General features: G+C 43.0%; 1 protein-coding gene across 1 annotated transcript; it reads right to left on the reverse strand.

Annotated features, from left to right (window-relative positions):
- Positions 1-463: 463 nt before the first annotated feature.
- LOC131882493 (uncharacterized) lies at positions 464-10,216 on the reverse strand. The gene is made up of 2 exons (XM_059229648.1): positions 9,502-10,216; positions 464-781 (listed from the first exon to the last, which is right to left on the reverse strand). The coding sequence occupies exons 1-2, from the start codon at positions 10,180-10,182 to the stop codon at positions 509-511; spliced, it is 954 nt and encodes a 317-aa protein (XP_059085631.1). The 5' UTR covers positions 10,183-10,216; the 3' UTR covers positions 464-508.
- Positions 10,217-11,070: the final 854 nt, after the last annotated feature.

An 11,070-nucleotide genomic window follows, 5' to 3' on the forward strand; every position in this document is an offset into this window, starting at 1 on the left:
CGTGGTGATCCGGATGGAGGATGGATTGTAGTCAATCAAATAACATCTTGTCAACCCCCCTAGACTAAATCAATGGCCTATAGCCATATTTACGCTCTATATTTTATTCATGTTCACCTAGTCAATTATCGCAATTTATTCCCACCAAACCTATTATATTTTGTGCTGCCAACGTTGTTAACCCGTTGTCAGAAAAAGAATATAAATGAAGCAGGTCTGCTACCGCGAACGGCGAAACACTGTCTACATGCCCATGAGTGGTTAATTCTTGTAACAAAACATATGGCTTTATAAGCACCATATGGGAAGCAAGGCCAAGAGAGTACATTACGAGCAAGCCAGACAGATCACTTTTAAACACATGGATTGAAACACTCTTTAGTCGAGGGTCGCGATTAAGACGGCAGGAGTAGCTCTGCCCATGGTTACTCATGTAAGTGGTGGTAAAAAAAACATCGCAGACTCGGTTTTACCGTTCTTTGTTACATCTTCAATAACGATTTGTTCCTTAACGCCAGAGAAACCCTTGGCAATTGACGAGAAACTTGGGATGACGAAAAAGGTATATCATGGGACATATTAGGGTGTGGACAAGAGGCGTCACAAAAATGGATGAAAAAATAAAGAGCTGCGTCTTGGTTTCATGAAACAGATCAGATTTGGGGCTGAAGCTTCTCAAAACCAGCCCTGGGAGGAAGGTGCACACGACCAGGAGCACCATTGACACGTTTTCGCCCATTTCCTTGATAATTTCCTGATGGCGATTGACGTTTAGGTTTAGCTGAAACAAATGGGAATGAAAAACTTAAATCATTCAGAGGAAATAGCAATTTTCAATAATGATAACAAAGATAATGATAATCATTATTGCGACTCTGTGCCATGCCAGTGTATAAGATATGTACAAGTAAAATGCGTTCATGATTATCATATACTGAAATTGATAAAAGAATAAGGGAAGGAAATGGTCACTAGTGGAGTGGATGGGCCAGACAAAACAGATCCTTTGTCAGCTTCCGTCGTTGGTGACGTTTGGCTGGAAGCCTGCCAACGGTGCTAGGCCGCCAATTGCTTAAAGGATGTGAGGCCAATAATAGTAGGGTGCTAACAAGTTGAAGTCATATGAATAAACCAGAAAAGGGTCGCTCCCTAACACCTGGACAAAATGTGATTCAAGGGCAAAGATGAATAACACGTTAAAAATCATTCAAGGAATAATTCCCCAATATCTATTCGTGAGGTTTCTCCAAGGATGGATACCAAAGTGTTTAACGTTAGTCATTGGTTAAGGGTATTAGCTTCCATGGAAACGATAAATGGAGGTTTTACTTTTGTTGGCCTGCTTGCAGACTAGCTTGCCTGCTTTCTTTTTTGAGGGCCTTGACGGGCCATTTAATAGAACCCTTTCTATGGAACATGTTTATCGTTAACTTGCTGGTTGAAATTTCCTAAGTAAAAATAAGCGCATTAATTCCAATCTTTTAACGGACATCTATTCCCACAACTTCCACCTTCCAACTAGCACACCTCCTGTTGATGTAAGGTAAAGGCAAAACCTTTCCTATTTTCAGACGTATCATAACATCCTGCCATTTGTTATGCAGTGAAACCTCGCAACAAGATCTTCCATTATATGGCCAATCCTAATAAAGTCGCCATTTCAATTGAAACCGTTTTTTTGCTTCATTAATATCTTCAGTTTCAAGAATCAAGCCAAGATGCAGAATCCGGATATTTAATTGATAATTTATTTGGGGGAAAATGCATTAAATTATTCTTGCAAAACCTGTGACAATAGCATTCAGACCCACCACGTCATCTAGGGAGAGGACTCTCGGTAATTTTTATCAATATTTCCCATTATGGAATATAAAAGATTTGATATGAAATTGAAGCCAATTACTTACGTAAAACGTTTGGTCGCTTTTTTTGGCTGTCAGAAGTCTCATGGGGGAGAATACTTAGAAGCCAGGGTGACCCAAAGATCAGCTCGCAAAACCTAAAGATTCATTAGCAAAACCCACAGACGCAGGGATTGTTTGATAAACAGATCTACACTTTGAGGTACAAGAAGCTAGATTGTCAAATTAAAACCTCTGGACCTTAAACAGGCCCAAAAAGGTAGCTGGTTTGGAAATTTCGTTCCTAAGACTTCTCAAATCAAATGGTCTTCCCCGCAATCTGGTCAACCTGAAGAAATTGTAAGCATATTACTTTAAGTTATTTACGCTTATGTGAAGTTTTCCATCAATATTGGTTTCAAGTGGTCTTGTAGAGTAGGCTTCAATACATCAGAAAAGGAGAGCGCCTCAGGCTAGGTACCTGTGCAAGGCGTTTTGTGTACTAATGGGGATCAAATGTATATTCACGGGACATTGTAATTAGGGCTGCAAATTTACATTTTCAATGCCACTTGACAGCATTGGTGCAATATTGGAAACCCGTTAATTAGCCTCAAAGAGTAACCATGATTTTCCTTTCGTCAACCCAAGGGTGCTTTTTGCTCAGACTTAACATTTTACGCGGCGATATAGTTGCCCGGTTGCTTCACTTTGCAAGGTTTTTTGGCAACCTAAATTATGAAAATTTATTTTATCCCATCATTAGTTTTGTTCAACCCGTAACTTTGGTGCTACGCCACGCGGCTTTGAGCTTTGTTATGACGTCTCCACCCTAACTCCCCCTGGTTCAAACATTAGAACGTGATCTCGACTTATGCCCTTCCATTGCGCTGCGACCGATTATGTGGATGTGATATTCAAGTGGAATTTTTGCTTGGGTGCAAAAAGTGGCTGAGCAGAAAGGAAAAGCACATCTTTTCAAGCAAGATGAAGCCCTGGTCCACACAAGTAACAAGACAGAGGGCAATTCGAAGGCCCACAACAACCTCTTTTAAACCAAGCCATTGAAAACCCGACGAAAGACATATTGCTATTAGGTTCTGGCCAAGGATTTAATCTTTCTTCAGATTATACTGCACAGAAGACAATAAAATGGTCTCAAACAAGGAACAAAAAGTTAAGAAGGAAGCTGTTCAGGACCAAAATGAGTAAGAGGGCTAAAATGTGAACCATACTAACAAAAAAGTAAAACGCGAATCGAGAAAGTCGAAAAATGGCTAGAACACGAAAAATATGAAGATTTGGCTCAAAGGCACTGGTTCTTGCTCCAGTTTTCTTGTCAGTGATGCGTCGCATCTTGGATCAGGGCAAGTTTCCAACTTCACTAAAGTTAGCTCATGTTGTTCCAATTTTTAAAGGACGAGATAAGTCGCTCCCCACTATTTATAGGCCGATTTATCTCACTTTGAATATTGCGAAGGTGTTTGAGAAGATCATGAAGTTCAAACTTGTTGGATTTCTTGATATTCATGAAGTCCTTCCTCTTAGCCAGCATGAGTTCCGAGCACATTTTAGCACGGTTACCTAACTGAATGAACATATTGAGCAGGTTATTGAGGGACTAGAGAGCCATGAATCAGTTGATGTAGTCTATCTCGACTTGCCAAGGCCTTTGACAAGGCAGATCATGGTCTTTTATTTAACAGGCTCCATAAGATTGGGATCCAAGGCAAGGTTCTCAATTGGTTGAAAAGTTTCATTTCTGGTAGGAAGCAATTGGTTAAGGTTGAGGGATCCCATGGTGACATACATGATGTCAAGTCAGGTGTACCCCAGGACTCTGTCTTTGGGCCCCTCCTTTTTAAAATATTCGTTGCCCCGCTTCAAAAGCTTAGTATTACTGCCAGTCTCTCTCTTGTGATGTTGACGATACTAAGTTAGTTTCTGGTAGGAATGGCCAAGATTCCAGTAGCCTTGCAAAGGACTTAGATCGAATCTACTCTTTGGTTATTGAGAGTAATATGGCCCTGAACGGAATGAAATTCCGCTTAGTGACATTTGGGTCAACTCCTTTAAATACTCCACTCGTAGATAATGGAGGTAAAGACATTGAGCACGTCTCATCTATGAAAGATTTAGGTGTAGTCCTCCAAAATAATGGAAAGTTCGATGAACATAACCAGTTGAAGGTGGGTAAGGCTTTTCAAATGTGTGGTTAGATATATCGCACGTTTAAGTCCAGAGATAGCATCACGATGCTAACTCTGTACAAGTCGATTGCCCAGCCACACCTTGAATATGCTTCATCCATTTAGGCTCCAATGAGTTCAGCAGGTTTGCAAAAGTACGAGCAAGTCCAAGAAACATCACAGGATTGAGAGAGCTCTCATATTGAGAGAGGCTAAAAAAGTTAGAATTGTACAAAGTTCAGAGAAGGTACGAAAGGTACCTGATACTGTACGTCATCAAAAGCATTCATGAGCTTTGTCCCAACCCAGGATTTAGGGCCAATTCTAGTGACCGTAGAGGCTTAATGTGCGTTTTGAGAGCACCTTCAAGCCCTCAAGAATCCAGGCTAGTTCGAACAATGAAGACCACTTATCTTCTTTCTCGGGCTCCTGCATTGTTTAATTTGCTTCCCTCTAATATCGAGTCAGCTGACGCCTCGAATGGCGGACGTCCGGTTTTTTACTCCTCCGACAAGAATTTTGTTTTGAATGGTTTTAAGTCGATAATATAGTACAAACTGTGATACCAGTGAGTGGGGCCACGCCCACGAACAATGGCCCCTATGAATCTGTGATATCCCCGTTCAATGCACCTCCCCTTCCAATCCTTCCTCTACCCATATTCCCCGGCCCACGTCTTTTTCAAGACGTGAGCTTCTAGCCCTCCAACCCTCTTCCTCTTCCCAATCATCCCTTCCTTTCTTTCCCCTTCCTCAATGACCATAGTGATCTCTCTTTTCTAGGTTGGATTGAACAATTCGGTATCGCAAGGAACCAGCATTGACGGCAACAGTGGATCAGTAAGCGGAGAGGAGAGAATCAACCGGTGTCGGCCTGCTTACTCAACTGTCATGGACGGGCGAACATGCTGTGAGTGGCTGGTGCGGGACAATGTCTCAACAAGATCCAAGGACACGCCTTCACCTTCTTATCTGAGACGTGGGTCACCTAGGAGAAACACGAGAGTTGTTTTCCTGGCAAACAGAGCTTCGTAGTTCATGCCAGGAAGCCCGCTGGGCGTGGTCGGCCCAGCAGTGGGTTGGAGCTCTATATTACCAAACGCTTTGAGCCCACCCTTCTCTCATCCTATTCTCATCACATAGCCGTGGATGCCCAAGGCTTTACCATCATTGGCGTTTACTATCAGCTAACCACGGACTATGATGATCTCGTCTTGGACCTCACATCCATCCTTCAGAAGGTGAAGAATCCGGAGAAAGTCATCATTGGTGGTGACTTCAACATCCATCCTTACTCGAGTGAATTCTCCGAGCTCGCCCAGATCCTGAGCCAATGGAGAATCACTCTGCGCTCCTACCCGGGTTTCCCAACACACACCTACTCCCGGGGCGCCTCTGTGCTCAACCACATTTTCATATCAGAAAATATTCCATCTCCGGCCAGTTTCGTCCATCCACTGGCCGTGTCTGATCACCTCCCAATTTCAGTTACCTTCAAGATGCCCAAAAATTTCCATCAGCTGGGCGTGACTCGAAATGGAAGGTGCGTGGTCAATGTACCTAAGTGCACGGCTCACCTTGAGGCCCTGCAGCTATCCATCAACACCGGGATTGTGACCAATCCAGCTGCAGAGGCAAAGGCATTTTGCAAGCATTTAAAGAGTCCTCCTCAGTGCAGGGGAGGAGAGGAGCACTCAAGACCCCATGGTTCAGCCCCTACCATTGAGGGCTGATGGGTCAAATGCTCCAAAAATTGCAAAGTGCCAAAACGAGCCAAACACCGGAGACTTAGGAGCAATATGCGATATCAAAAATTGCATATCACAAGTCTCTGAGGAGCGCCAAGTCAGCCCACCAAGGGTTTGAAGTGGAGAACCTGCTCTCTTCATCAGCCCAGTCTTGGATGGCGGGCTTGTACAAACGTGCCAAAAAGCCCGCCACCAACTCGGAAATTCCTGTGTGTCAATTCCTCCTCCACTGTCAAGAACTGTTTGCATCAACATTGGAAACAGTAGTGGAGGAGGTCCAGGGCTGCCCAGAAGAACACCATACCCTTTTGCAGCCCTTCACGGAACCCGAGATGGACGTGGCCTTCAAGAAGATGAAGAGCACAGCCCCCTCAACATCAGGGGTCTCTCCTTTCCAACTTTCACTTCTCCGGATCCAAACCCAGCCACTCCTCCAAGATCTCCTCAGCCTCGACCTTCATTCTTCCTTCTTCACACCAACGTGGATGGAGTCAGCCATCATCTTTATCCATAAGAATGGGCCCAGGGACATTCCAAACAACCATCGGACCATAGCCCTGGAGAACCCCTTCTTGAAGATGATGTCTACCCTACTAGCTGCCCGCTTCTCCGGATTGGCCTAGGATAGGGATCTGCTTCCCCAATTCCAATTCGGTGTCCGGAGAAGGTGCTCAACCACCACTGTAGCCACTCTCCTCTATGAAATTGTGCATTCCAACATCAGTAACAAGAGGAGAGTGTATGGATGCTTTGTGGATTTCTCCAAAGCATTTGACAGGGTGGACCAAACGCGGTTATTCCTCAAACTTCAAATGTGGGGGGTTCCGCGTTCAATCTGTGTGCTGCTGTCCAACATCTATGTGGGACTCAGATGCTCCTTTCGTTCTGGTGAGGACCTATCCCCCTGCTACTTCACTTCCATTGGCCTTCCGCAGGGGGATCCACTATCGCCAATTCTTTTCAATCTTCATGCATCAGACCTGCCTGAAGCCCTCACATCATGGCCCCACCATCAACCATTTTCCAGTTCAATATATTCAATATGCAGACGACCTGGTTCTCTTTGCTGATTCAGCCGTGGAATTGCAAAATGCCATCAATGCACTCCACGGTTATTGCCAAGAGAACGGCCTTCAAGTCAGCACCATCAAGACGAAGGCCATGGTTTTCCATAAAGGTTGTCTGCCTCCCACCTCCTTCCATATTAACAATAGTCCCATTGAAATCGTCAATAGTTTTAGCTATGTCGGCTTCACCTTCTCCACCCAACTCTCATTCACCAATCACCTCAAATCCACAATAACTAAGGCCATGGCCAGGATCGGATACATATGCAATAGACTACCTATGAAGAATATTCCCCTCCCAATAGTCCTTCAACTCTTCCGGATCTACGTCACCTCAATTTTTCTCTACGGCCTACACCTTTGGCTTCTCAACTCCGCCCAAGCCGTCCTCAAATCCGCCGATGCCACCTACACAAAGTTCCTCAAGGGATCCCTGTGCGTGCCCCAATATGCCAACAATGCATGGACACATTTTCTTTGTGAAATCAAGCCCCTCACCATCGGGCTTGCAAGGTTAGTATCCAACAGTGTTGGGAACCTGACCTTTCTGGAGATGATGTCCGGACACAAGTTATCATTTCCGGTCAAGGACTTGCTAACATCTTATTGTCCTTGGCCTGACATCCCTTCGGAGTATTGGCGGTCACGTACCTTTGTCTGTCTCCCAGCCAAATGCCATCGGCGACGGGAGTTGACAAAGGATCTGTTCAATCGGGCCCATCAACTCTACTGCAATAACCAAGATTTTCATCACTTACTTCTACCTACCTGTCTTTGTACTATCTGTAACTCACCTCTTGCCTTTTTTCATGTGCATTGAACCAATTCTAGTCATACTCATTGTGATATCACTTTCTAGTCATCTATTTTATTGCCTTTACCATCTTGACATTTTTCTTGTTTTATCAGCAAACCTTTGTGTAATGTATTTACATCAGATCTTATTTTATAGTTATTTTTACGTCATGAAATGACCAAGAGTCGCAATAAAGATTATTATTAATATTCGTTGGGAATAGGTAGGCCTTGTTGATCCGGTAGCATCTTTCAAGTCAGACTTGGACAAATTTTTAGATAGCATTCCAGATCAACCCTACAGTCAAGGACTAGCTCGGTCTGCCAACTCAAATTCGTTGGTAGACCAAATATCATATAAAGATTGAAAGGTAATAAATAGACGAACTATACCCTTCCATTTTAATAGTACTGGGGATTACATTCCTTGTAGCGGTTAGAAAAGCCCGTGAAAAAACAAACCAAAAAAAGAAGTTCAAAAAGGTCTACTGATAAGAAACAAGTGAAGAGCAAGAAGAGAGGACCATATCCAAATTTCCCCCTCAGGACGATCGATCTCTTTGCAATGGCAATGATTCCCTTTGTAAAAATAATAAGACTCTCAAAACCTCCGAATCGCGTCAATTAGAACAAAACGACTGACACTGAAGGTGGGGGTTGAATCATCGCATCACTGGGTTTGAATAGGATTTTCTTGCTCTACGTATTTCGTCTCATGGGACTTTCACTTCCTCTTTCACGACCCTGAAATCATATTGGCATGATTCCACCACCCAGTCGATCATCTAACTAGCCGAATGGGTTATGGGTTACCGTTTCCCTGCAAATCATTCGGGTGAGGTGACATCGTCCAAAATTGTTTGAGTAGAGGGCTAGTTTTGAGTGACAATGACTTCCAGAGCCATTCAAGTACATGTTTTTTTTAATTGAGTGAACGTTGTGCCAGCAGCCTCTAGAGGCCCAAACGAGCAAAAATCAAGGTGTAACCAAACTAAGTATTTCATCAGCCATGTTTCAAAATTTGACCATGCCCCCCCCACTGACGGAGACAGCGGCGGCGGTGGCGGCGGTTGTGTTATCATCCTTGCCTAGCTGATTGAGTTGTTGAGGCTATAGAGAAGTGTAAAGCTTTGGGATTTCAAACTAGTACACCCTCTGGTTCTACCATGAAGAAAGTGTTACCACCTTTCTTACTGTTGACAAAATGTTTGCACCAAGTCTTTTTTTCGTGTTTCTGCAATTTTTTGTCACTTCACATTTAATATCATCTTTATCAAATGAAGGTTGGACTGAAATGGTTTAAAATAATTGTTAAACGATTTCCCTAGATGACGAACAATTTTGTCAATGAAAATTTGGAAGCACTGGATGTGCTAAAATTATGGTAGTTCTTGCCGCAATTGTGGCGCAGCCTGACTAGCTCACAGAGCTGAAATCCGATCCGGTACTTTACACGTTTCTATACTACGTACGTACTAGGTAGGAACCGGTCCGAAGCGGAATATTAAATGTTACTTTGCATCCGTCTTCGTAGCAGGCTCATATGGGAAGAAAAGTTCTTTACAAATCAGCTTGACTGCCAGTGGCGCAGACTAGCAATGTCGGAACACACTGCATTGTCGATAAAAAAAAGGAAGTCCAAATGAGGCAGTTGAGAGCCCGAAAATGGTTTTCACAATTAAAGAATGACTCTCTCCAAACCAGTCAAAATAAATAACCTCAAATTGCCCATATTCTTTACAACCACTGCAATGGAATTATTCCAATAAGAACAAATGAGGATAAAAGTACTTTCAAATTTAGGCAACACATTCAAAACCCACTCGTATAGAACCAATAAGGAAGGAAGGAGTCATACAAACCTTGGCCCAGATCGGAATTGCCTGGCCTCCGTTCTGGTTTGACGTCATTGGATCGGTTCTTTTGCTTTTTTCTCGAATGATTGGGACGTAGAGGGTACAATGCAAAGCCCCGGTCAGTAAAGCAAGCAGAACTGTTAAACGAGGCGTGACAGGGAACGGAGAGTCTGTTGTGACAAAAAGTGAAGGATCCTCACCAATGCACACACCATAAAGGAACACTTGGACATCTTGGGACATCATGGTCACCAAAGCAAAGAAGCTCCCCAGGAACAAATTGGCCACGATTAGGAACGCCGAGAAGAAGTCGTCGTTGAGTTTGCCCACGTTCTTCCACACACAAATATAGAGGTACCGGAGCACCATGATTTCATTGAAGGTGAGCAAACTCACAATGGTGAGGAAAATGTTGAAAAAAACAGTCGTCATACACAACAGGTTAGGAAGTGGTCCTAAAAGAGCTCGAGCTACTTCAATGTTGAATCGGGTCATGTTGTGGACGATGGGCATCTTGTAAACAAAGAGGGTCAACGAATGAATCAAAGTCTCATGAGTGGTTCGCTCGTGCTCATACCGAATTATGCTCAAGACGAGATAGCTCCCAAGAATTTCAAAGACGAATACACCCACTAAGTGAGCCCACATCACCCAAGAAGGCTCATAAATATCTTTGAAATGGTCCATGTCTCTTCACTGTCCAATTGCAACTGAATCATTATTCTTAAAAGGAACCAATAAGTGCTCTTGAGGTTCCAAACGTTGATTGTCAAGAGTTCAGATGAGCTTTGTGTGCGCTCTGTTTGCCGTTGGTGTATCTTTAGAGAAAAACAGTTGTGATCTGAACTCGTTGGAAGTCCAAATGTCGATTACTTTGTGTATATGGGAAACTGAGTGTAACATCAACTTGGTTTTCTGCCTCCATCAAATTCGAATTCCATTAACATGGTCGTACATGAACTTATTATCCCCTGCCTTTTAACATTTTACTACTTGTCTTGAGCTTTGGTACGAAGTCATTTGTATTGAATGAAAGGCTACCAAAACTGGGACAGAAGCAAAAGCTTGTTTTCACCAGGACCTGGGCAAATTAACGAAGACATGTTATAGATAGTCAATAATATTACAGAGGCCAAGCTGTAACATTATTACGTGAGTTAAGGAAGAAATACAAAATAAAACTGAAATGCTTATAGAAAAACATATCGGTTCGAGTTTACAAGAAAAGAAGGGACCAGCGAAAGATATAGAAAGAAAAACATGAAACACAGAGGAAAGCAAATATTTTCAGTGTTAATTTGTTTTGTTTACTAGAAAATGCGAAACGACCCCAGGAATGGGAGGAAAATTAATAAGTTTAGAATTGTATTTGGTGCATGGAGTGTTTTGTTGAGATCGAGCGGCTGATAATCGTAATAAAAGAGAAAAATAGAAATCATTTCTTAGGATTTTTGTTGGCATACATAGCAATTCTTGAGTTTGCAAGGAGCAATAGAGTACTTCTGTAAGAGACAATCTCTAATTGTTTGGGTGAATTTAATTCTGGTTAGATCGATGTCTGGAGGGTTGAAATTA

Source organism: Tigriopus californicus, chromosome 6, assembly GCF_007210705.1.
Source record: "Tigriopus californicus strain San Diego chromosome 6, Tcal_SD_v2.1, whole genome shotgun sequence".
Lineage (NCBI taxonomy): Eukaryota > Metazoa > Arthropoda > Copepoda > Harpacticoida > Harpacticidae > Tigriopus > Tigriopus californicus.

Bases quoted from the DNA above. Each gene is read 5' to 3' on its own strand.
- LOC131882493 (XM_059229648.1), bottom strand. From the start codon at position 10,182: ATGGACCATTTCAAAGATATTTATGAGCCTTCTTGGGTGATGTGGGCT. The intron at 782-9,501 runs GTTTGTATGACT...CATTTGTTTCAG, and splicing joins CAATTCCGATCTGGGCCAAG to CTAAACCTAAACGTCAATCG.